Here is a 27492-nt window from a genome sequence, read left to right as displayed (position 1 = left end):
GATGACCTCACACCTGCACAGGTACTGTGTGGAGGCGGAGTCTCTGACCTCAGGAAATTCTGGCATTTTCCAAGGATGTGTTTTGGCACTGACTTGAGTATTTGCGTGGAATAAGGTTGAGTCCATCCACCAGGGTCTGTCACTGTCCTGGTTCAGGATCCAGAATTAAGTGAATTCCTAGACTCTGACGTCAGATATTTAAAATTACTTTTTAATTTGCAGATTTAAAAAAAAAAGCCGTCCAATTACTTTAGGTCCCTTAACCCCGCCCCCATACAATACTGTGGGTACCGTTTTGTGCCGAAGTCTCTTTCTGGGTCACGTGTTAGTTCTGCATAAAAGTACTTTCTTTACTGTTACTAATAGACTGAATAATTTAAAAATACCAATTAAAAAATAAAATGAAAATTGTCTAATTCATAAAATATAAATTGACATTTCATATATATATATATATATATAGGAGGAAAAAAAACATCACTTAAAATCTTGAAAGATAAAATCGAATCTTTTTTTTTTTTTTTTTTTTTTTTTTTTTGGCGTGTCTTTGTTAATCCTCGTGTGGATCGGAACCAGCGCGCGCGGCACTGCGGGTCCGGTTCTGTTGGTTCTGCGGACGTTCGGCTCCTCCCCGCTGAAGAGGCGTGTCGAGCCGAACCGGATCTCCAGGATGTCAGGTAGGTCTGCGTCCGGACCCACATCCCCGCCGCGGTTCTGATCCGGGATACAGTTCGGAACGGTTTTGGAGGCGGGTTTCAAAATGTAGCTCGACACAAACCGTTTCGGTTCCCAATCCGGATCAGCATTAATGGTACAGTCTCAGTAACGGTGTAAGGAGGACACCGGCGTTACGTCGAGCCAGAACCGGGACGGGGGGCCGGTGAGACAGACCGGGTCCTATGTGGGTTATCCGTCCGATAATGGAGTCAGTCCTCCAGGTACCACAATTAAAGGAAACGGAACCGGATCAGACGGCTCGATGGATGTAGGCCATGTCAGTCCAGATCAGTTCTGCTCTGACAGACCGACATCAGACTTTATGGCCATCAGAACCGGTCTACAGATGTACCTCCACCTGGTCGGTTCTGGTGGGTTTGGATCACACAAGCGTTTATGGATTTTTATGAATCTGTTTCAGGGATGGTTTTGCTCCTGGAAACAATCTGGTCTGAGGATTTTCATTCAAACTGGACTTTATTTTGTGCAGCTCCAGTTTTATTGAAAATCACATTTATTTATTTTATTTTATTTTATTTATTTATTTTTTGTGGGGGGGGGGGATAATAAAAAAAAAAAAACCTACAATCTGGGTCCCAAACATGAAACCACGCCCATATTTCCAGTTTTACCTACAACCAGCCAATAAGACTGAAGCACTTTGAGTAAAATTTAAATTCCTTGACATTTTAGAGATTCTTCAAATATTCAGAGAAATTACAGATTCCTGTTCTTATTTTAAATATTTTACTGGAGATATAAACAAGAAAAACATAAAATAAAATAATCTGTTCACTTTACGGAAAATGAGTAATAAAAGGTTTAATGACGTGTCCTGTAGGGGGCGCACACATCCAATCAGTGGTCAGATGACCGACAGATCAGAGATCAGTCAACAAAATTGCATTTTTGTTTTGTTTTTTGTTAATAAGTAGGTGGAGTAAACTTCACTTAGCCCCACCCACTTAACTTTTGTGATTTTTACTAAATTTGATTGTGGTAATGTCATTCAAATAACTTCCACCACAGAGGATGATTGATTATAAAATAATTTTTCTACAGCATCACCAAATATAGTTCTTGCAGATGCAACTTTATTTCCCAAAGTTTTGAAAATGTTATGAAAAAGCACCATTGATATTTTTAAATACTGTCACTTTGATACGTTTTTGCTGTGATGACGTGCAGGGCTTCCTGACCCGCCCACCGTGAGCAGTCATGCCCACCAACAGGCGGAGTTTTGAGGAGGGATGGAACCTGTGATGGAATCCCAAATTTCCACCTGCACCCTCAATGCACTCCTGCTGATCGCCAGCACACTGGTTTCCATGGCGACCTCAAGCTCATCTGCTGCAGGTAAGATGTCTCTGGTTCCACGGCTTTTGAGAATCCGAATGGACAGAGTCGAGAGGTCGGAGGTGTTTGATGATGCTGATATCTTTAACAAAGGTCCAAGTCTTTAGGATCCTGGGGCCTCATGTACAAAGCGTGCATATGCACAAAAATGTAGTGTACGTACGTTTGTCTCCACACTAACTTTCAGATGTATCAAAAGTGAAATGACCGTGGAACTGTGTGGTGAGTCACGCAAAGATCCTGGCTGGTGTACACACGTTTCTACAGCTATTGGTCAACTTCCCACATGGAGATGATGCTGGGAACCATGAAAAATGTGAAAACATTAAGTCATCAGAGTGATATGCACATTGGAGACACTGATGAGCATTTAACACACCCACGTGTTTGCAATTATATGGCTAGATATAAAAGCATGTGGCACTAACGGTGGCTGCGTTAGCGTTGTTAGAGGACCTTGCAAATGGTGCATGAGTGTGTATTCAGGTAGCCAGGCAGTGTGTGTTCAGCTCGTGTGCGCTGCTTCCGCTCATGTTTATTCCGGTTGACAGGGTACCAAATAAAATATCCACTGTGTATCTCCACTTCATTTACATCATTTACTTCACTTCATCTGCAGCTCACACTCAGTTAAATTCTTTTTCTTGATGTGATCATTCTGGACGGAGGGGCAAATCTCCAGGTCCCAGGGCCTATTTTAATATATTTGCATATTTAAATAGGGTTGTGTACAGGGAGGATTTTGGTACTTCTGCATGTGCGCTCAATTCCACTTTCAGTGGGATGTACAAACGGAACGTGCTTGGATCCATGCGTATGCACACTTTGATACATCTGGATATTTTTGTGCTTACGCCAGTTTCTGGGTTTTGGCGTATGCCATGTTTCAGTAGGAAATCCACACAAGTCCTTTGTGCATGAGGCCCCTGGGCGTTCGGACGTGCTGTATGGTTGTCAGACCTGGATGTCTTTGGTACTAGGTCTCTGTAGAAGATCGTTGGGTCACACTGAAATGAGTTTGTGTCAAATGGAAGGTTACTTAGTGAGACTCAGATGAAGAGGATCACAGACATTGAGGGAACATCAGGTACTGCATTCTCTCCATGTGGTGCGTTTCTGGACATGATCCAGCATGCAGGTGCCTCAGTGCACAGGACCCCAGCGGCTGGAGAACATTTCACCTGGTCAAGTACACGCCCATGTTTTACATGGTTGCAGCAGGATGGTGTTGGGTAGTGTGTCTTATGGCCAATTTGCTACTTTGATAACTTTAGTATAATCATAGTATCTATGATATAAATGACAATATAATTTGATGTCTTTTCTTTCTAACTTTGACAATGCTTTGCTAAATTCATATCTCCTCTGGAATGCCATGAGGTACACTGCCCAACAGTGGTTACTTTGCAGAGATTGGGATGAACCTGGGTGGCTGTCAGTCAGGATCTGTGCTGCACCAGCAACTGCTCAGTGACCTGATCATCATAAAAAGTAAAAAATAAATAAATAAAATTTAAATGGAAAAAAAAATAAATAATTAAAAACATATTTTTTGCAGTATAAAAAAAGGATATGCAGTGGCTTGCAGAGCTCATGAGGTTTTTGCATTTAGAAAAAAATGAGATATTTCCTGTATATTCATTTTGTGAATTGCTCTGTGCAATGGCCCAAGCAGAGGGTCACCCCTTTGAGTCTGGTCTGCTTGAGGTTTCTTCCTCAGAGAGAGTTTTTCCTTACCACTGCTGCTCTGGGGGTTGGTAAGGTTAGACCTTACTTGTGTGAAACACCTTGAGGCAACCTCTGTTGTGATTTGGCGCTATATAAATGAAAATAAATTGAATTGAAATTGAAAATTACCCTGGCAGGTTCAATTGAAAAATTTCTCAGGGCATGGCAGCCTTTTCTGAAATGTATGGAAACATTTAGAATGACACCTTACCATGACTTGAAACCAAATCACTAATATACTTTACAGTTAGCTGTGAAGTGAATCAATCTGTGTATTCTATTTTATTTAATTTATTTTATTTTAATTTATATTTATTTCATTTATTAGGTTCTTTATGTGTAGATTTTTATGTTTCTCATTCGCTTTTTGTCCAGTTGTTGGGGGTTTGGTGTATAAAAATGAACAGCACAGAATAGTGTACTGCTGGAATGTTTTGTGAATAATGTACTGTTGAAAATTATAAAATTGTAAAAAAAGAAAAAAGGATATATATAAAATATCTTGGCCCCGCCCCTTTATATAGACCTCACTTTTCACCAAGTTTCATGAAATTCATTTATTATTATTTTTTGCCTGACTCACCACAACTTTTTAAGGCTCTTTGCTCTGTCCTGTTTATTTATTTATTCTTCTGAAATTTTAAAGATCAGAATGAAAAATGTTCTTCTTGTTGTTGATGATGTCACTGTTTTTTTTTTTTTTTTATCAAAGCTGCAGAAAATCTCGTTTCCATGTTTTTAAATTAAATTACCACCTTAAACAGTATTTGCATTTTTGTTTGTTTTTGTTTTGTTTTGTTTTTGCCTTGATTACTTGACTAATTGACTCATTCTCTCATTTCCTGCATACAAAAAAAGTTCAGTGGCACTGGAAGAAGAATTTAGGATTTGAGGCTTTTTTATTATTATTATTATTATTATTATTATTATTATTATTATTTAAAGATGCTTATGGACAGTCTGTTACCATGCAAATTGACTGTCATCTCTTGATTGACTTTGACACAGAAACACCTCCTTTGCAGTGTGTTCTTAATCTGGCCTTTTATTCTTCCTGAGCTCAGAATTGTTCCTTTGCAGTGTGTTCTTGATCTGGCCTTTTGTTCTTCCTGAGCTCAGATGTGTTCCTTCGATGGTTTGCGTCACAGCTCTTTGGACGTCACATTGTCAGATAACAACAACAACAGTTCACTGAAATAATCAGGGAACAACAGGAAGCAGCACCCAGCTGTCCAAATACTTTTGGTCTCTGAAAAATAAACAACGGATCTATAAGTCCTCATATTAAGGCTGGCAGTCTGCACTTTGAGTTCAGTCCCATGATTTATTTTAAACTCTAGCATGCTGTGATCGGCAGTTAAGATAAAAACTTCGTCTGATCTTTTCATCGTTGCAAAGTGGAGCGTTACCATGGCAACAGTCTGCACATCATGAGAGGCGCGAGTGCAGAATGTGGTCCAGAGAGAGAGACATCTCACTGCGACATTGCACTGGATCCGGATGCCTACAGTGACCCTCTGACCTCTGAGGTCAAAAGGTCAAACCATAAACACACTGATGGACGCTGGTCCAGGAGAATGTGTACTGATGATGCTCAATATGACAGCTGTGTGGGTGGAGCTTCACTCAGGGGTGGAGACTCTTAATTGCTGTGATGCTACTGACTTTGTGGGTCGCTCTTTGTGATGCCCAGTAGGGGGCAGAATAGAGTTCAGGTGAAACATAGTAATTACAACCACAAATAGTTTTGTTCCGCATCCAGATGTGGTGGTTTGAAGACAGAACAGACGGGTCATGTGTTATTGTAATTGAGCAATCTGGGTCGTGATCTGGATCCAGGTTTCGATCCAGATCATGTGGATGACTGACAGCTGTCATTGAGATTAATGGATTAGAATTTGATCGATTAATGTTTCATCTCACAGAATGATAGGTGGACCAATCAAAGGGTACTGTGGCACCGAATCCCAAACCCAAACCACAAATCTGCAGGTGGTCCAGAATCCATCTGGATTTAGCTGTAGACCAGAAATGAACAACATGTTTCATAGAGATGTGACTTGGTTGCTGTGACCGCACAACCTTGAACACAGTCTGTCTTTCTGTCTCCCTGCAGGTGTGCTGGACTTCAACAGGACTGCTGCTGCCTCTTCATCACCCTCGTCCTCCCCCCTTGGCGCCCTGGCTCAGAGCCCACTCACAGATGCCGGAAACCATGGTAATGGTGCCAGTGCAGACTTGACAGAGGACTCAGGCGCTCAGGGATCCACCTGCTGCTGACACCCCCGGACCTCCTGTCCCCGAGCCTTCCCCCAGCCCTCCCGCCTCTTATCCATCAGACGCTCACTCCCCCTCCACCCTGGGGGCAGGGCCCCACCCTGGACGAGGCGTGGGGATCTGGGGACTACCTGGAGACGTTGTCCTTCATGGTTCCTGATGGCGAGGAGCTGTCTCTGGCCACACCCCTGCCTAATGGCCCTTACGATAAAGACGAGGGGGACCACTGGGTCTCTTTCAACATTTCCTTCCCCACCCGACCCACACTTCCACTCTCTTCCCCCTTCCTCCTTTCACCTTCCTCCTCTGTGCCAAATATTCCTGTCAGGGCGGGGCTGCACACCCACATGGTCCAGATAGACACCTTCCCCGCCTTGGAGGAGGAGGATTATGACCTGGAGGACCTGATGCCTCTGGAGCCAACGGAACTGCTGCTTCCGGACATGAACAGTTTTGAGTACTATACCAACCTCCTCGCCCGTGAAAGAGAGCGTGCCAGAAATCGAGAGGCTCGCCCAGAAAAGGGCGTGGTTGAGCAGCCTTCCTCCAAACCCACCATCAGTCCGACGACAATAACCACACCCATTCACACACTCCTGCAACCTCCGTCTCCGGCCCCAAGCTCACGGCCTCCGCCTGGGCCTGAAGACAGACGACCTTTGACACCAGTAGGCCCCACCCCTCCTCTTGTCCTTTCACCCACTCTCACAGTCCAATTGTTAGCACCCACTCCCACCTTAAAACCGCCTTCCACCAAACCTTCACCACAACCACCAATCCTGGATCAATATCCTGCACGAGCTCCACCCGACACTACCAGCCGCGCTCCGCCGCCGACTCCACCAGAACACCCCACTCGGTCCGAAAGGCCTTCAGATCACAATTTAACAGAGTCCCAGGGGCCCGTCACAGCAAAGACCTTGCCCCCCAGGCACAAAACCACCACAACCAAGGTAACCACATCAACCACCGCCATCACCACCACAACCCAGATCACAGCCATCAGCCTGACCAGATCCCCGCCCGTCACCACGCCGAGGGTGGTCCAGACTCCGCCTTCCAGACAGTACATGTGCAATGTCACCAAACCGGAGATGTACCTCGTCAGAGTTGGTAAGAGGACGCACGTGTTGGTTCTGATTAATGATCAGATATTGAATCTGTTATTATAAGTGAGATTAACCGCTCGGAACCCAACGAAGAGCCAAACATAACCACATTATATCAAATTCAAACAGTTTACTTTAAAACCATTTCAAAATCAGGTCATGTTTGGTTTCACCAGTTTTCACCCATGCCAATGTGTAGTGTTCGTTTAGATTATTTATTAGTTTTATCTGGACAGATTAAAGCCATTTTTATAAATTTGTTCCCATCAGGTTATAATGTGGTGCCCAAACGGTGAGTGCTCTTGTTTCCACAGCAGAAACATTCTGGTTCAAGATCACCCCTTTCCAGCCTCCGTGTAATTTGGAGTTGCCAAGAAGGGCAGCCGCTGTAAAACTTGTGCCAAATCAGCATGAAGATTCATATCAGATCTGCTGTGGCGCCCCCAAGTGGGGAAAAAGGAGAGGCTGAAGGGACTTACGAGTTTGTTGTCTTTTATTTCTTTTTATTGCGAAGTAAAATCCAGTTGAAACATTTTTTCCATTGGTATTAAAAGTAATAACAGCAAGGAGGAAAAAAAAGAAAGAGAGCTATTTTTAAATAAACCCACAAAACATGTGATTGTCTTTCAGCTTTTGATTTTCATGGTTTTGAAATGTGAAATAGTGCCGACTGGTCAGCATTCTTGAAAAAAGAGTGAAAGGACACAGTTCTTTGGCTTCACACCAATCAGATTTAAGTGTTGAATAATAATAATCTGAACTATTTACTGCTCTTTTACTGGAACAGAAACATAATAAGTTAAACTTGATAAAAGGCTTAATGATGATGTGGGTGCCAGGTCAGGATTAAAGGGGCTAATTAACCTACAGATCTCAGGTGTAAGTGTTCATTTCATCGTTTGATTGCAGAAATGCAACCAAGGACAGGGTCATTCTTGAACCAAGGGAGGAGTCAGGGTGTGACCTGGTGACCCTTTGACCTGGTTCAGGGTCAGGTGGTGATTTTCTGTTACGGTGCATCTGAAATGTATTCACAGCGCTTCACTTTTTCCACATTTTGTTATGTTACAGTCTTATTCCAAAATAGAATTATTTTTTCCTCAAAATTCTGCTCACAGGACCCCATAATGGCAACATGAAAAAATTTTATTTTTGCAAATTAAAAATAAAAAACTAAGAAATCACATGTACATAAGTATTCACACCCTTTGCTCAATACTTTGTCGATGCACCTTTGGCAGCAATTACAGCCTCAAGCCAGCTTGAATATGATATCACAGGCTTGGTGCACCTATCTTTGAGCAGTTTAGTCCATTCCTCTTTGCAGCACCTCTCAGCCTCCATCAGGTTTGATGTGGAGCGTCAGTGCACAGCCATTTTCAGATCTCTCCAGAGATGTTCAGTCAGATTCAGGTCTGGGCTCTGGCTGGACCACTCAAGGACATTCACAGAGTTGTCCTAAAGCCACTCCTTTGATATCTTGGCTGTGTGTTTAGGGTCATTGTCCTGATGAAAGATGAACCGTCACCCCAGTCTGAGGTCAAGAGCGCTCTGGAGCAGGTTTTCATCCAGGATGTCTCTGTACATTGCTGCATTCATCTTTTCCTCAATCCTGACTAGTGTCCCAGTTCCTGCTGCTGAGAAACATCCCCACAGCATAATGCTGCCACCACCATGCTGATGGTGCCTGGTTTCCTCCAAACATGACACCAAAGAGTTCAGTCTTTGTCTCATCAGACCAGAGAATTTTGTTTCTCCTGGTCTGAGAGTCCTTCAGGTGCCTTTTGTCAAACTCCAGGTGGGCTGCCATGTGCCTTTTACTAAGGAGTGGCTTCCGTCTGGCCACTCTACCATGCAGGCCTGATTGGTGGATTGCTGCAGAGATGGTTGTCCTTCTGGAAGTTTCTCCTCTCTCCACAGAGGAATGCTGGAACTCTGACAGAGTGACCATCGGGTTCTTGGTCACCTCCCCGACTAAGGTCCTTCTCTCCTGATTGCTCAGTTTAGACGCGCGGTCAGTTTTAGGAAGAGTCCTGGTGGATCAGAAATCATTCCATTTAGAGATGATGGAGGTCACTGTGCTCACTGGGACCTTCAAAGCAGCAGAAATATTTCTGTACCCTTACCCAGTTTTGTGCCTTGAGACTCTGATGTCTACAGACAATTCCTTTGACTTCATGCTTGGTTTGTGCTCTGACTGTCAACTGTGGGAACTTAAATGTAGACAGGTGTGTGTCTTTCCAAATCATGTCCAATCAAATTAATTTACCCCAGGTGGAGTCCAATTAAGCTGTAGAAACATCTCAAGGATGATCAGTGGAAACAGGAGGCACCTGAGCTCAATTTTGAGCTTCATAACAAAGGCTGTTAATACTTCTGTACATGTGATTTCTATTATTATTACTGATTATTATTATTTTATTTTTAATAACGTTACAAAATAAAAAAAACTTTTTCACATTGTCATTATGGGGTATTGTGTGTAGAGTTTTGAGGAAAAAATGATGGAAATCATTTGGAGTAAGGCTGTAACATTAAAAAATGCATTAAAAGTGAAGCCCCATGAATACTTTCTGGATGCACTGTATCTAAAAAAACAAACAAAAATGTAATGGTTTGAACAAACCGAAAGTAAATTTCTGCATTTTGTTGATTGAGAGCTAGTAGGTTTCATTTGTCTTTGAATCATGTGTTAATGTCTCAGATTGCTTCATTTGGCTGATTGTTTATTGTGTGTCCTTCAGTGAGCTCCAAAGGTTCATCTCCTGGCTTCAGTCACGTCAGAGATGTTTTGAAGCGAAGCTTCAACCGATCCGTCGAGCTGCAGGTAAACGGTTCACAAACAGTTCTTCATTCTCTCTCACTGGGACCCAGAGGTCGGTTAAGATCAGTAGTCGTTAAGGTCAACTACGACTACCTAGTCACAGAGTTCCTGTGCACGTTCCTGTTCCTTCATTAAAGTCAATTTCGTTTGTCAGGAACTAGTTTAAATAGTGAGGGAAGCCACCAAGACAGCCATGTCAGGTCCGAATGAGTTGGGAGCTTCACTAGCTGTGATTGGTTCTCTCATCACAGCTGTGTGGAAATATATTTTCAGGAGAGAGAGAGAGCGAGAGAGAGAGAATTGTATTTGTAAACCCAACAAGAAGAACGTCATTAACAAAGAGGAACATCTGACATTATGCCTCCTTCATCTGTTCTCCAATCAGTTCCTGAGAACGCCGTCCAGTTTTGCTTTCCGGGCCGTGTCAGGACCGCTGATCTACACCGCCATGTCTGTCATTAACGCCCTCCGTCAACCGGTGAGAGGTTCTGTGCCCATACCCTCTGTCTCACCTCTCTACACCATACCAGACCTCAGGTACCAGATCCACTCGGTTCTGCAGTTTGTTCCGAGCCACGTGGATGTTCGAGTTTGTAACTTCAGCGAGCGAGTGGAGAGCGGTCTGCAGAAGGCATACTCAGCGACTCGCCAGCGCTCACACGAAGTGGGCAACGTCACGGTACAGGTGAGTTCACCCAGAACCCAAATCCAGGTTCTCCATCCTGCAAATGCTGTTAACTTTCTGTGTCCAGCTGCTTAACATCACCACAGGTGTGGCCCGGGTGGTACCAGAGCAGAAGGTTCCAGTAGACATCACCTTTGCTGTGCGTGATGGGCGAGGCTACCTGCCAGGGTCAGAGGTCAGCGAACACCTGAGGAAGCTCAGCCTGGTGGAGTTTAGCTTCTACGTGGGATTTCCTGCTGTGCAGATCGCAGAACGTACGACACACACACACACACACACACACACACACACACACACACACACACACACACACACACACACACAGTATGGAGTGGGCGTGTCCTCACTGTGTGTTTCCTGAAATGTGCCCACAGCGTTCTACTACCCTGAACTCAACACATCTCACCACCTTCGCTCCACATGGGTCCGTACAGGTGAGACCACCTCACACCTTCAGTCCAGTCCTGGTCTGGTTTTTGTTTTCCACATTTATACAGTGTGTGTGTGTGTGTGTGTGTGTGTGTGTGTGTGTGTGTGTGTGTTTTAGTGCTACTGGGTGTTCAGGATCAAACGGTTACTGAGCGAAGCTTCAAGGCTCGTTTGGAGCGACGCCTGGCTCTGCTGCTGGAGGAGGGACTGGGAGGAACCAACAGGGGGCGCTGGAAGAGAGCCACAGCTGTGGGCAACAACAACCTGCAGGTCAGTGATGGTCGGTCTAAGCCTCACGGCAGACCGGATCCATGCAGGTGGCATCAAGTGTCATCTGGTTTCCAGGTGGTGCGTTTGGAGAGGTTGGCAGGAGTGGAGCGCCCCCTGGTGGTGTTGTATTTTGTGGAGGGTCCAGGTGGCGAACGTGTCCCCGCTGAGGAAACCGCCAGCACCCTAAACCGCGTAGACCTGCAGAGAGCTGCCATCATCCTGGGCCACCGAGTCCAGAGACCACTGGCCCAGCGTGAGTAACGGGTTCGAAACACAGCAGAACCCCAGTGGATGTGAAAACAGGACTGTTATTATTATTATAAATCATCATATTTATTTATTTATTTTGCTAAGAGAAAATTTTGTCACACAGAAGATGATGAAAGGAAGCAGAGATTAAATAAAAACAAAGTGAAGTACAGGAAGCAGAAGTGGTCACGTGACGCGATGCTGTGATGTCACTCACCTGTGCAGCTGCGGAGACGCTGCCTGTGCCACCAGCAGAGACGCAGAGCAGCAGCATCTGGCTGATTGTGGGCGTGGTCGTCCCCGTGTTGCTTGCCGTCTTTATCATCATCATCCTCTACTGGAAGCTGTGCGGCTCCGAGAAACTGGAGTTCCAGCCAGACGCCATCAACGCTATCCAGCAGAGGCAGAAGGTTAGAGGTCACACCCCACACACACTTAAAGCGCATGCACAGAGACGTGATCCTGATGTTCTGGTTCCATCCAGCTGCAGGCCCCCACCGTGAAGGGCTTCGACTTCGCAAAGCTCCACCTCGGTCAGCACAGTAAAGATGACATCATGGTCATCCAGGAACCAGGGCCAATCCCCGCCCCCACCAAGGAGGCCACACCCTCTGATGGTGGAGACCTCAACACTCCAAAATCCAAGGGATCATCCACGAAAGCGGTGCAGTCCGTGCACCACAGGGGCAGGTCAGCCCGCAAGCTAAAGTCTCGCTGTTAGCATTAGCACCGTGTTTACCATCGTCACTTTAACAGGAGTATAAATAGGAACACTTTAGCATGTAGCATTAGCGTGTGTGTGTGTGTGTTTTTAACATTAACAATCAACATAAACAAGCTCCCCTGGAGTGTTAACACTCAAGTTTATTAGCTAAACATAGCATTAGCACTGTGCTTGCCATCATCACTTTAACAGGCGTATAAAAGGGAACACTTAATGCATGTAGCATTAGCATATATATATATGTGTGTGTGTGTGTGTGTGTGTGCGTGCATGCACGTGCTACCCTGGAGTGTTAACACTAAGTTTATTAGCAAACATAGCATTAGCACTGTGTTTGCCATCATCACTTTAACAGGAGTATAAATGGGAACACTTTAGCATGTATATGTGTGTGTTTGTGAATTAGCATTAACAATCAACATAAGCTCCCCTGAGGTGTTAACACTCACGTTTATTGGCTAAACACAGCATTAGCACTGGACTTTAGCAGATATGATGTTAATTATCTGTATTAGCATATTATCAGTAGCACTGAACTAGCTAAACGATAGCTTTAACTCAGCAGGACTGACATTACAAAAAATGACAATTTAAACCTTATCAGAAACCAGCTAAACACAACATTTAGTGATAACACAAACTATAAAACTATATATATATATATATATATATATATATATATATATATATATATATATATATATATATATATATATATATATATACACGAGGTCTGTCAATAAAGTATAGGTCCTTTTTATTTTTTTCAAAAACTATATGGATTTCATTCATATGTTTTTACGTCAGACATGCTTGAACCCTCGTGCGCATGCGTGAGTTTTTCCACGCCTGTCGGTGACGTCATTCGCCTGTGAGCACTCCTTGTGGGAGGAGTCGTCCAGCCCCTCATTGGAATTCCTTTGTCTGAGAAGTTGCTGAGAGACTGGCGCTTTGTTTCATCAAAATTTTTTCTAAACCTGTGAAACACATCGAAGTGGACACAGTTCGAAAAATTAAGCTGGTTTTCGGTGAATGAGAGATGAGAGATTTTGAGGTGATACTGTCGCTTTAAGGACTTCCCACGGTGCGAGACGTCGTGCAGCGCTCTCAGGCGCCGTCGTCAGCCTGTTTCAAGCTGAAAACCTCCACATTTCAGGCTCTATTGATCCAGGACGTCGTGAGAGAACAGAGAAGTTTCAGAAGAAGTCGGTTTCATCATTTTATCCGGATATTCCACTGTTAAAGGAGATTTTTTTTAATGAAAGACGTGCGGACGGATTGCAGCGTCGGCTCGCACCCGCCGAGACACTCTGCCACAGGAAAAACACCTCTGTTGGAAGCCTTAAGGACAAGTTGGAACATGTCCAGCTGTTAAACAATTTCTCATATACTCACTCCACTGAAAGCCATCAAAAGCCGCCTGGATTTTACAAATGGTTATCAACACGGAGGTGTTTTTCCTGTGCTGCCGCACCGCGCCGGCTGCGTCCCGACGCGCGGACACGTCCGCACATCTTTCATTAAAAAAATCTCCTTTAACAGTGGAATATCCGGATAAAATGCTGAAACAGACTTCTTCTGAAACTTCTCTGTTCTCTCACGACGTCCTGGATCAATAGAGCCTGAAATGTGGAGGTTTTCAGCTTGAAACAGGCAGACGACGGCGCCTGAGAGCGCTGCACGACGTCTCGCACCGTGGGAAGTCCTTAAAGCGACAGTATCACCTCAAAATCTCTCATCAGCCGTTAAAATTTTCACCGAAAACCAGCTTAATTTTTCGAACCATGTCCACTTTGATGTGCCTCACAAGTTTAGAAAAAATTTTGATCAAACAAAGCGCCAGTCTCTCAGCAACTTCTCAGACAAAGGAATTCCGACGAGGGGCTGGATGACTCCTCCCACAAGGAGTGCTCACAGGCGAATGACGTCACCGACAGGCGTGGAAAAACTCACGCATGCGCACGAGGGTTCAAGCATGTCTGACGTAAAAACATATGATTGAAATCCATATAGTTTTTGAAAAAAATAAAAAGGACCTATACTTTATTGACAGACCTCGTGTATATATATATATATATACATACATACACACATATATATACCTTATAACATGAAGACTAAAGTACTTATAGTACAACAGACATTTGGTATATGATTGAGTTTAAGAGTGCATTAGCATTAGCATGTTTATATCTGTTCATATATCCCAGAAACAAGATACTAACTAAAGTCATGTGTTTTAGCACTTAAAACATGCTAACTCGTGTCCACACGTTGCTATCAGGCTCAGCCCATCAGATGGTGACTCGTTGGGCAGCGACCAATCAAGCGGCAGAGAATCTGCAGAGGAAAGCACCCGGCCTGTAGCCACGCCCAGTGAGGGGAAACCGCACCAAAAGTTGTCCAAAAATGGTAGGAGAGCTTTTTGATTGACATGCAGGTTATTAAATGATTTAAAAATAGTAATTTATTTCAATCTTTGTAATTTTGTGAGTGATTGCGTTAGCAGGAAGTCAGGTGATCATGTGACTGGAGGTTCATTAACCTGTCTTCTTCTTTTGTTTTGCTGTCTGCTGTGGACCGCAGGCAGAAGTAAAATCGGTATGTAGACTTTTTTCTTTGTGTTTGGAGCTAAAGTTTTGATTTTTCATAAAATGACTTGGAAGGGGCGTGGCTGAGAAAAACCTTTCGGGGGGTGTGTCCATTTAGCTAGCATGGTGGTAACATTAATAAATATTCTACTCTGAAAAGGTTGACTGCCTATTTCTGACCTTTTGACCTTTCACCCACACATCACCAGGCAGCGGTCCAGAGGAGCTGCTGTCATCGTCCTCCATCTTCGACCACGTGGACCGCCTGTCCCGTGGCTCATCTGATGGTGTGCGCCGCCAGGCCAACAAGGTGCAGCTCATCGCCATGCAGCCGCGACCGAGCCCGCCGCTGCCGCTGCACACAGAATGCCAGCCAAGCCCCGCCCTCACCGAGAAGGTCAACACAGAGGTGAGAGAATTTCACCATGCAAAATGTTCTGAACACAGCTGTCATGGTCTGTGTGACTTGCAGGTGGCGCTGAGACACAAGTCGGAGATGGAGCACCACAGGAACAAGCTGCGACAACGCTCCAAGAGGCGAGGCCAGTGTGAGTTCCCATCCATGGATGACATCATGGATGCATTTGGCGACGGCCCCGTGCAGAGTGAAGCGGCACAACGTCTCTACAGCTCCGCCCACGACCACATGGACTGCATCCTGCAAACCGACGCCCACTCGCCACCGACCCCTGTGGACTCCAGGAAGAGGTGGAAAGTGCTCCTTAAAGCTGCCATTTGATCCATATATTAGGAAAAACGTCTGTTGTTTCATTACACAGCACTTCTGCATTTAGACACTCCCACATGTTATAATGGTCTGCTTAAAGATATTTAATTAAAAACGGATTATTGATGCATCAGATCAAAGCAGAACAGGACAGATTAATACAGCAAGTTTGTTCCTGCTTGTGTCCATGTGCACCCAAATCAAGACTGTGGTAAAGAATCAATGAATCAATTATAAATCACTGCTCATTTGTGTGGTGGTTTACAGCACGCATTAATGAATGTGACACAAAAAGTCAGCAGCGTGTGTAAAACCATGTTGATGGAAATTAATTCATTTATTTATTTTAGAAGTAACTCCATTAAAAACTGATGCTTATTCAGTTGAGAAATTTTGGTTCTGATGGATGCAGGTGAGACCCATTCAACCTCCATGTTCTTTTGCACTTCAGGGTTCTAGCCACGGTGGGCAGCGCTGGGCGGCCTTGCCCGGTACTGCAAATTTCCGCCCGGCTCTCGAGTTCAAATTGGCTGTGCCACCCAGCACAGAATTTCTGAAAAATGAAGTGAAATGTTTCTGAAAATGTACCAGTTCGATCATACTTCAAGCTTATAGAAGCATGGTTTTGCAATTTTAAACCAATAATTAAAGTAATAAGAAATATATTTCTCATTTTCTTTGTATCAAATCACAAGCAGCAGAGATCAAATCAAATCAAATCAAATCAATTTTATTTATATAGCACCAAATCACAACAAACAGTTGCCCCAAGGCGCGTTATATTGTGAGGCAAAAGCCATACAATAATGACGGAAAAACCCCAACGGTCAAAACGACCCCCTGTGAGCAAGCACTTGGCTACAGTGGGAAGGAAAAACTCCCTTTTAACAGGAAGAAACCTCCAGCAGAACCAGGCTCAGGGAGGGGCAGTCTTCTGCTGGGACTGGTTGGGGCTGAGGGAGAGAACCAGGAAAAAGACATGCTGTGGAGGGGAGCAGAGATCAATCACTAATGATTAAATGCAGAGTGGTGCATACAGAGCAAAAAGAGAAAGAAACACTCAGTGCATCATGGGAACCCCCCAGCAGTCTACGTCTATAGCAGCATAACTAAGGGATGGTTCAGGGTCACCTGATCCAGCCCTAACTATAAGCTTTAGCAAAAAGGAAAGTTTTAAGCCTAATCTTAAAAATAGAGAGGGTGTCTGTCTCCCTGATCTGAATTGGGAGCTGGTTCCACAGGAGAGGAGCCTGAAAGCTGAAGGCTCTGCCTCCCATTCTACTCTTACAAACCCTAGGAACTACAAGTAAGCCTGCAGTCTGAGAGCGAAGCACTCTATTTGGGTGATATGGTACTACGAGGTCCCTAAGATAAGATGAGACCTGATTATTCAAAACCTTATAAGTAAGAAGAAGAATTTTAAATTCTATTCTAGAATTAACAGGAAGCCAATGAAGAGAGGCCAATATGGGTGAGATATGCTCTCTCCTTCTAGTCCCTGTCAGTACTCTAGCTGCAGCATTTTGAATTAACTGAAGGCTTTTCAGGGAACTTTTAGGACAACCTGATAATAATGAATTACAATAGTCCAGCCTAGAGGAAATAAATGCATGAATTAGTTTTTCAGCATCACTCTGAGACAAGACCTTTCTAATTTTAGAGATATTGCGCAAATGCAAAAAAGCAGTCCTACGTATTTGTTTAATATGCGCATTGAATGACATATCCTGATCAAAAATGACTCCAAGATTTCTCACAGTATTACTGGAGGTCAGGGTAATGCCATCCAGAGTAAGGATCTGGTTAGACACCATGTTTCTAAGATTTGTGGGGCCAAGTACAATAACTTCAGTTTTATCTGAGTTTAAAAGCAGGAAATTAGAGGTCATCCATGTCTTTATGTCTGTAAGACAATCCTGCAGTTTAGCTAATTGGTGTGTGTCCTCTGGCTTCATGGATAGATAAAGCTGGGTATCATCTGCGTAACAATGAAAATTTAAGCAATGCCGTCTAATAATACTGCCTAAGGGAAGCATGTATAAAGTGAATAAAATTGGTCCTAGCACAGAACCTTGTGGAACTCCATAATTAACCTTAGTCTGTGAAGAAGATTCCCCATTTACATGAACAAATTGTAATCTATTAGATAAATATGATTCAAACCACCGCAGCGCAGTGCCTTTAATACCTATGGCATGCTCTAATCTCTGTAATAAAATTTTATGGTCAACAGTATCAAAAGCAGCACTGAGGTCTAACAGAACAAGCACAGAGATGAGTCCACTGTCTGAGGCCATAAGAAGATCATTTGTAACCTTCACTAATGCTGTTTCTGTACTATGATGAATTCTGAAACCTGACTGAAACTCTTCAAATAGACCATTCCTCTGCAGATGATCAGTTAGCTGTTTTACAACTACCCTTTCAAGAATTTTGAGAGAAAAGGAAGGTTGGAGATTGGCCTATAATTAGCTAAGATAGCTGGGTCAAGTGATGGCTTTTTAAGTAATGGTTTAATTACTGCCACCTTAAAAGCCTGTGGTACATAGCCAACTAATAAAGATAGATTGATCATATTTAAGGTCGAAGCATTAATTAATGGTAGGGCTTCCTTGAGCAGCCTGGTAGGAATGGGGTCTAATAGACATGTTGATGGTTTGGAGGAAGCAACTAATGAAAATAACTCAGACAGAACAATCGGAGAGAAAGAGTCTAACCAAATACCGGCATCACTGAAAGCAGCCAAAGATAACGATATGTCTTTGGGATGGTTATGAGTAATTTTTTCTCTAATAGTTAAAATTTTATTAGCAAAGAAAGTCATGAAGTCATTACTAGTTAAAGTTAAAGGAATACTTGGCTCAATAGAGCTCTGACTCTTTGTCAGCCTTGCTACAGTGCTGAAAAGAAACCTGGGGTTGTTCTTATTTTCTTCAATTAGTGATGAGTAGTAAGATGTCCTAGTTTTATGGAGGGCTTTTTTATAGAGCAACAGACTCTTTTTCCAGGCTAAGTGAAGATCTTCTAAATTAGTGAGACGCCATTTCCTCTCCAACTTACGAGTTATCTGCTTTAAGCTGCGAGTTTGTGAGTTATACCACGGAGTCAGGCACTTCTGATTTAAAGCTCTCTTTTTCAGAGGAGCTACGGCATCCAAAGTTGTCCTCAATGAGGATGTAAAACTACTGACGAGATAATCTATCTCACTCACAGAGTTTAGGTAGCTACTCTGTACTGTGTTGGTATATGGCATTGGAGAACATAAAGAAGGAATCATATCCTTAAACCTAGTTACAGCGCTTTCTGAAAGACTTCTACTGTAATGAAACTTATTCCCCACTGCTGGGTAGTCCATCAGAGTAAATGTAAATGTTATTAAGAAATGATCAGACAGAAGGGGGTTTTCAGGGAATACTGTTAAGTCTTCAATTTCCATACCATAAGTCAGACAGAACAAGATCTAAGGTATGATTAAAGTGGTGGGTGGACTCATTTACATTTTGAGCAAAGCCAATCGAGTCTAACAATAGATTAAATGCAGTGTTGAGACTGAGAGATCAGAGAGTCTGCGCGTTCTGTGGCCACAGCGGCGCACTGTGAAGTGCCGCAGCTGGTAACAGCGTCTCTTCTCTGAGCTAAAAAAAAGCCACCATGAAAATCCGCCATTAATCCAGGTCCTTCTGTATCTGTATCTGAGTTCAGAAATTTGGTTTATTTTACAGTTGAAAGGCTTCATGTTTCCAAAAAGCTCCAAGTTTGAAAAACAGAAGATGCGCGTGCGCAAGAGAGAGAGAGAGAGAGAGAGAGAGAGAGAGAGAGAGAGAGGAGGAGGAGGGGAGGGGCACAGCGCCAGTGAAAGAGGAAAATGAAACTCATTTACAAATTTTTTCATTTAAATCAGCAGGTTTGACAAATCAGTCCAGATTCAGCTGTTGTTCAAACAAGGCAATTAGGTGTTATATTGTTTAAAAAGAAAAAGTAATGCAATCCCACTCAAACTGTTGAAAGAAAAAAAAACTCAGGATGAGAGAAAAACTGCCTGCTTCACTGAGTTAAAGGCCACTGTTTGTCATTTTTGAAGAAGAGAGTAAATGCTATGTCCATTAAATATTCATGTGTTTTTAACATTTTCAATGTTATTTAATTTATTAACTTAGACTTTTTAACAAACATGCAAAAAATAACTTTGATCTTACATATATTACAACATAAATATAATTTTTTTGTTTATTATTCTTGCATTCAGTGCATCTAAAACCACCAAAAATTAGTTAAAATAAGACTTGCCAAGAATGTTTTAGTGGTATAAAACCATATAGCTCTGGGGGGCCGCAGATCCAGGGGCCCGTGGCTCCCTGAAGCTATGAGCGGCAATCACATAATTTACCGGCACTAAAATGATCCTAGGTAGAACCCTGGTCCACTTTGGCATCTCGTAACATGCAAAAAAAAAAAGCAAAAATAAATCAAATATAGACTGTGATGCTTCATTACTAATTGCAGCATCCTGGTCGCCACTAGAGGTCACTGTTGTTTGTGTCAACTGTTTTAAAGATAAAATCTTAGCTGAGAATGTAACTATAAATGGTAAAAATGGACTGCATTTATATAGCACTTTTCCATCTGCATCAGACGCTCAAAGCGCTTTACAATTATGCCTCACATTCACTCCGATGTCAGGGTGCTGCCATACAAAGCGCTCACTACACACCGGGAGCAATAGGGGATTAAAGGCCTTGCCCAAGGGCCCTTAGTGATTTTCGAGTCAGGCAGGGAACAACTATGAAGCATGTTTCATTTCCCGATACAAATATTATTTTAATCTTCCAGAGGGAGGCGCTCTCCTCGGGGTCAGCGACCTCAGCAAGGACCTGGAAGTCTTCCCGACACAGACAGAGACCGGCTCCTCACCGATCAGAGCGCCACCTACAGGAAATATCCAGGTCTCAACAATGTGGCATACATGGTAAGACATACATGCTAAAGTTAGCATGTAACAGAGCTCGAAGACTATCAAGAATTAGCATTAGCATCCTTCCATAGCGATGTTACCATTACTTTGAGGAATATGTTAGCATAAAAAGTTCATGTTAGCATGTGACAGAACTCAAAGCATGTACGGGGTGTGCATTAGCTTTTGGAAACATCCATAGTAATGTCACCGTTACTTATAGGAATGTGTTAGCATTAAATGCTAATGTTAGTATATGACTGACCTAAAAACAAAATGTAAGAATTAGCATCCGTCTACAGTCATGTCAAACAATGTGAGAATGTTTGTGTCTCAGAATCAGATGAGGGTTTTTGATGCCCTGTACACTCATCTGTCTCACAGTCAGACCCTGACCTGCCCCTGGGCCACGCCAGCCCCTCCCCCACCGATGAAGTGTTTAACTCCGCCTCAGCTCCACCCCCTTACATGCCACCCCAACCCTCCATTGAGGAGGCTCGGCAGCAGATGCACTCCCTCCTGGACGACGCGTTTGCCCTCGTGTCGCCATCGTCACAGGGCAGCGCCGGCCCGAGCGGTGTTAGCCCCGCCCTGCCTGGCCCCTCCCCTCAGGGCCAGCCTCCCGGACGGCAGTGGGGCTCTTACCCAGCAGCCCCTTCTCACAGCCCTTTCTCTGTGGTGAGTGCCAGTTGGGTCCATAAATATTTGGACAACGATCCAGATGTCCATCTTGTCTCGACTTTCAGCTTTAATTCAAAGCATTTAACAAAAAGATCACTTGAACTGTTAAGGAATTAGACATTTTTATACAGTCCCTCTATTTTCAGACACCATAAGTCACTGGACAAAAATAAATATAAATATTATTTAATAAAAATCTTCACTTTTGCAGCCAGTTTTCTCTGACCAGTGAGGACATGAACATTTTCATCAATCATTAAGAAATATGGGTGGCACGGTGGCGTAGTGGTTAGCACTGTTGCCTCACAGTAAAAAGGTCGTGAGATCGCTTGCTTCACTCCCAGTGGCAGCGCCAGGGGGGGCTTGGAGGGGGCTTAAGCCCACCCAATAATGAGCCAAGCTCCCCCTCAGCCCCCCCAATAATTCTGACTGACATATCTGTGCTGAGAATGTCTCAATATTGCGTAACTGAGCAAAGTGATGAACGTGTGTGTTCAGTGATCCAATGCTGAATCACCCTTCACAAACAGAATTTTCAGTTATGCAAATAAACATTTATTTGTAAAAACCCACACACAAGTTCCAAATCAGAAATTTGTGTTTGTAGGTCACAAAGCACGTGTAGAAATCAAAGGATATTTGTAAATCACCCTCTGTGCATTTGCAAGTATTAATGAGACAAATTTAACTCCATACTCCAAAAATTTAGGTTTCCTAAATATTTATTATGGCCACTCTTAAAACTTCACTTATCTTTATTTATACTTATATCATTCTAAGTGATGTGTGTGTGCATTGATACCACATTTTAGAGGAGCACGGGTGACTAAAACATACGTATACCTTGGTATTTATAAAGCAATTTACTATATATTGTTCATTTTGATGACATTTTGTGGAGCCCCTCCAACTTTTACCCCAGCCCCCCCAACAAAAATTTCCTGGCACCGCCAATGTTCACTCCAGCTTCCTCCCATTACTACAGATATAGAGGTTAGGTGAAGTGGTGAGTAAGGTGTCTGTCTGTATGTGGCCCTGTGATGGACCGGTGGCCTCTTCAGGGTAAACGCCGCCTCTCGCCCAATGACCACCAGGACAGGCTGCACCCTCTCCTTGACCCTTAATTCATTAAGTAGACATAGAAAATGAATGAGTGAATGAATTTAGGAATACGAACAGCATGGTACTGTGTGTAAATCGGTCTGGAAAAGGCTGTTCTCAAGGAGACTAGTGAGTGAAACCAGCACGTCGCACAGACAGCTCTGAAGGAGTCACAGTCTCAATCTTCTTCTTCCAGAGATACGCTGAGTTAGGAATGTCTCCCACGTCAGTCCAAGGTCTGCTGCACAGGTCAGTCCAGCTTTGGTTTTAGGCTCGACACAGAGCGCCTTTTGTTTCAGGCTGGACTTCATACGGTTTCGTTTCTTCGTTTTCGTGTTCAGACAGGGACTGAGCTCAGCGGGATTTGTTTCGACTGGAGACCAGCTGCAGGAGTCGGTTTACTCCAACAGGGGGCAGTATGATGACCTTCCATCCTCCTCCAGACCTCGGCCTGTAGGGGGCAGTACAGGTAGACATTATTTGTTGTTAATTTTCCTTTCCACTAAAATAACTGAGACTAAATCCTGCAACGGCCTGCAGGAGCGCAGCTCCACCATCTGACCCAGGTGGGTCTGTCCAGTCAGATGGGGGTCTATCCTGCGGTGGGCCGCAGCCTGTCAGGCCCCACGGGCTCCAGCTGGAACCAGCAGCACTCAGACCAGGACCTCTCCAGGCCAGGAGCCAGCAGAGAGAGTGTGAGTCTGATGGTCTAAAGCTGTCCAAAGGAAATTAAACTGAAAATGGGTTTGGACTTTTGGGCTTTGTTTGTCTTTCTCCCTGCAGGTGCTGTCGTTTCCCGAGTTATCTTCTTCCTCCGTTTTCCAGATGCCCGCCTCCTTAATGCGGGACCCCTCAGCTCCGCCCCTCCTCCTGACCTCTCCGACACCAGAGTACCTACCAGAGGACGCCTCGCCGTCCGCCCATACCTCCGCCTCTCTGATCAAAGCCATCAGAGAGGAGCTGCGGCGCCTGGCCCAGAAACAGGCCGCAGTCACCAGCTACCCTTAAACCGCTGAACAGGACCAAACCGTTGTCCTTTAAACCCGGTCTGAGGCTGCCAGAACCGGATCAACACCCTCAGCAGGTAAACATTCTGGATGACTTAGATCTGTGTCCCAAAGGACTCTGGACAACAACTCACATCTGGCTTCTGACTCAAACGGTACATAACAGGGTCCGTGTCCTCTGTCCTTCAGCTCAGTCTCTCATTGGACGGGAGTTTGTCTCCTCGTGTTTCCATCAAAGTGCTTCCCAGAGTGGATGGTCCCCGACCTCCTGTGGTGCTAATGTCAGCCTCCTATAGGCCCCTCCTACTGACCACACATTGCCTTCATCAGCTCCACCCATACGTTGTTTGGTATTTAATATCTCCTTTTACAAATTAATTAAATAACTGTGTCAGTGTCATTGTGAAATTCTAAAATTAATCCAGAAAAACAAATTTGTACCATTTCCATCAGCAGGGAAATTAAATAAAAAAATATTTTATGTTTGTAACCAATTTAAACCAGTTTACATTTAAAATCAGTTTGAAGGAGTTTTTTTTAAGACAGTTTATTTTTTAAAAGCACAAATAAAACCTGCAGCTACAATTTGGAGATGAATGTAAAATAATAATAATAAAAAAAAACGTCTGGTTTTTATGATGGAAACTTTTAAAATGGAAATTAAATAACTTTTTGTTTTTAGGGTTTTAAATTTGTTTCTCCCCAGAAAATTTCACAGAATAAACTTGCCGCCATCAGCCATATTGGCGAGATGGCACACTGTCGACAGCTGCTCAGTTTACGAAAAATGAGATGTAACTATATAAAACAAATAAAAAAACATAATAAATATATATATATATATATATTATATGTAAGAGATCCCAATGAGCACAATATTAATGTATGTATGCAAGTTATTTTTGCTTCTATATAAATTTTATTTTGAGAGAAAAAAATGACCAAAATGCTGTTTAATGGCTGTATTCCTCTTGTGTTTGATCTCGTGTTTGGGTTTTTAACGTTGCTTAGCATAGCCGCTCGCCCGTTTGTCCGTGTTAGTGGCAAGAACATTAAAAAACAGCTTTGATGTAAACGTTTGTTGCTCTCAAAGCACTCGAGTTTGTTGCAGGGTTTTTATTTATTTTAAGGACAGAAATTACAGGAAGTCATGTGTCACAAATAACTCTCATTCCTTCCAGATGGAACCAAATTGAACCTCTGCAGCCATGATAGCGCCCCCTGGAGTCTATGGATTAGACTGCAGACCTGTTGGCCAAAAAAGTGTCTTACCTATTCTTTGTATTAATGCTAGCATTAGCATGCTAACAACAAATAATTACTAATATAACTAATATAATTAAGGAAAAGCCTTGTATGCCGCATAAATACAGCCACATATTGTCACGCCGGTGACTAGTCTGACGTGGAAGCAAACCGGACAGAATCAATTCTTCCTCCACGCTATTTTAGCTCACATCATGCGACCTTTCAAAATGGTGGCACCCTTCGTTTTTTGCCAATATTTAGACAATACTTCAACAGCTTTTGCCACAACCTGCAAATTATAAATGCCAGGCAGTGCCCCCTTTGGGCTGTAATATTCATGACAAAGTACAGGGTAAAGTTGTTAGATTAAATAAAGCTGCTAACAGTACTCATGCTAACATGCTAATGCTGTTGCTAACAGAAGGACCACATTCGAAATAAGTGTTTTACACTTTATTTGGTATCCTTGGTAATTTATTTGCATGTACATTTTACCATGTGCCTTTTTAAGTACCAAATTTAAACCAAATCTAATAATAAGCTAACTTCAGAACATGAATTTACAGTTTAGCTGCATACGTTAGTTTTGGAAAATTCTTGATTTGTGTGTTAATGAATATGATTGGATCTATGTGGTTCTGTAATTTGTGAATCTGTGATCGGATTCTTTATTAAGCGCCTTGGGGCAACTGTTTGTTGTGATTTGGCGCTATATAAATAAAATTGATTGATTGATTGATTCTTTGAAACAGACGTGTATTTCAAATCAGTCAGTTTAATCCTGATTTGGTTCCTGAGGTTTGAGAGGATGATTTGTGCTTTAACCTTTTGAATCGTGATGTCGATGTCGTGTGCAGGCATGCTGCTGAAAAAATAATATTAATAATAATAAAAATTAAAGTTTACGTATCGAGTTCAGAGTGAGCAAACGTCACAGTGACATCAGCCATCAATCATCCAATCACAGACAAGATAATACACCATGTGAGCTTGTTTTTGTTTACACAAGATACTTTGAATGTAACTGAAAATCTTCAACAGTTGGTGTTGTATAGAAAATATAATCTATTTAGGATCTATTATTTGTGAACAGACAAAGCTCTGCAACAGTGCCAATAAGCCCCGCCCACAGACATGCACCTGTCAGTCAGGCTGTAGGACTTGGTCACGCCCACTCATCAGCTGTAAAAATCAAAGTTTGATTTTGTGTTCTGGTGTTCCTCACCGTGTGACGATTACGACAAAAAACGTTATGAACAAACAAATAAAAAAACAACAACAAACATGACCAGTCCAATGAATGTTGGAGTGAAACAAAATGACAAAACTAGTCAGAATATTTAATGATACATCTGATTCATTAGGAGAAAAAAAACAAAAAAAACAATGCAAATCAAATATTCAAAAAGAAAGAATGAAATTCTTGATTTTATCAATCATTTAGTGATTGGTGGTTTTTAGTGTGAGCCCTGATTGGTTCGTGAGTTGTCACATGACCCGCATTGTTTCAGTGGGTCTGTAATAATAAACGCTGAGGAGAACCAGAACCAGGCGTGAAACTATTGATCTGAACCTTTGGGTGGTTTGGATCGATGAATCTTTCTGGTGTTTGACAGATTGTTGAACAAACAAATAAAAAAAATGTTCACAGTAAATGTGTTGTTTATTCTTTAATTTTTCTTAAAGATCTATTTATACATTGTGAGAGAACATAAGCTGATCCAGATGCTTGAGTGCTGATTGGATGAGGATAAGGACACGCCCACGACACCTGGCTGCTGGACTCACCACTTCATGTCTTCGATGTCTAATGTGTTTCAAAATGCTGTCAAATCTTCAACCTGACATCATAAGTATTGTCACACTAAGCTCAGAACACTCCACGTCTTCCTTTGACTTTGACCTCCCTCTCCCAAACATCAGGCATCACCTAACCTGACCTTTTGCAACCACAGCTGATTGGTCACATCTGGAGTTTCCCAGCTTGTGATTGGCTGAGCACACCTGACTTAATTAGCAGTTGATCAAGCCAAAAAGTAAGACCCTTTGGCTGCTTTTTTTTTAATGCTGGATGCCCTTCCTGACGCAAGAGTTGGGAAACATGTAGGACAGGTTGAAGTGTTTGCCAAGAGTCAACAAGACACTGAAAAGGATGAACAGTAGCCTGGACAGGTGTGGTCAGAAGAAAAGGAAGGTGGGCGGGGCCAAGGACCAGACAGCATCCCAAAGAACATTGGAAACCATGAAGAACAAGGAAGACATCCTTAGCCACATATCTCCAGAGAGTAAGATGGGTCCCGAGAAGCAAGATACCAGGAGGACATCAACGCCACACAGAAAACTCCTCCCAGTGTCGGTGGGTTCCACCCAAAGTACAGCACCACAAGATTGTATGTTGAGTGTAAAGATGGTGGCCAAGAGCTAATGAGCATCAGATCCACGATCCAAGATGAAACAAGGAACTTCTAAGAATACAACATCAGGATGAACCAGGAAGAGAGTACGTCATGAGGCACAGGTCCAAACCCCTCCAGAAATCCTACCAATGTCTATAAAAAGTCCAAAGGGCAAAGTGTTCTACACAGCAGACAAGAACCATGGTGTTGGCTGTCCAAAGCTGTCTGAGTGCAGACTGGAGGTCCTGATGTAACACTCACGACTCCACACGCTCACATTATTTTTTTTTCAAGAAATACCTAACATTTTTGTAATAAATCTGACAAATGCATCATTAACACAGAATGGGAAACATGCTATGTCAGCTAACACATTAGCATTGTAACTTGTTAGCATGCTAATTTGTCAATAAGATAACATA

The 27492-nt window shown here is 43.1% G+C and overlaps 1 protein-coding gene across 1 annotated transcript; it reads left to right on the top strand.

Moving 5' to 3' along the window:
- The first annotated feature begins 704 nt into the window (after positions 1 to 704).
- LOC117504369 (UPF0606 protein KIAA1549-like) lies at positions 705 to 26329 on the top strand. The gene is given in 22 exon segments (XM_034163831.1): positions 705 to 1078; positions 1906 to 2073; positions 5918 to 6064; positions 6067 to 7191; positions 9932 to 10014; positions 10397 to 10696; positions 10764 to 10950; positions 11071 to 11130; positions 11244 to 11395; positions 11471 to 11648; positions 11870 to 12054; positions 12129 to 12334; positions 14653 to 14780; positions 14955 to 14969; positions 15169 to 15368; positions 15432 to 15667; positions 20517 to 20652; positions 21022 to 21315; positions 22616 to 22668; positions 22761 to 22888; positions 22960 to 23114; positions 23203 to 26329. Coding segments are annotated over 21 exon segments (4299 nt in total). The 5' UTR covers positions 705 to 1078; positions 1906 to 1967; the 3' UTR covers positions 23428 to 26329.
- Positions 26330 to 27492: the final 1163 nt, after the last annotated feature.

This window comes from Thalassophryne amazonica, chromosome 22, assembly GCF_902500255.1.
Source record: "Thalassophryne amazonica chromosome 22, fThaAma1.1, whole genome shotgun sequence".
NCBI classification, from domain to species: domain Eukaryota; kingdom Metazoa; phylum Chordata; class Actinopteri; order Batrachoidiformes; family Batrachoididae; genus Thalassophryne; species Thalassophryne amazonica.
This window is presented reverse-complemented; position numbering and strand designations above follow the sequence as displayed.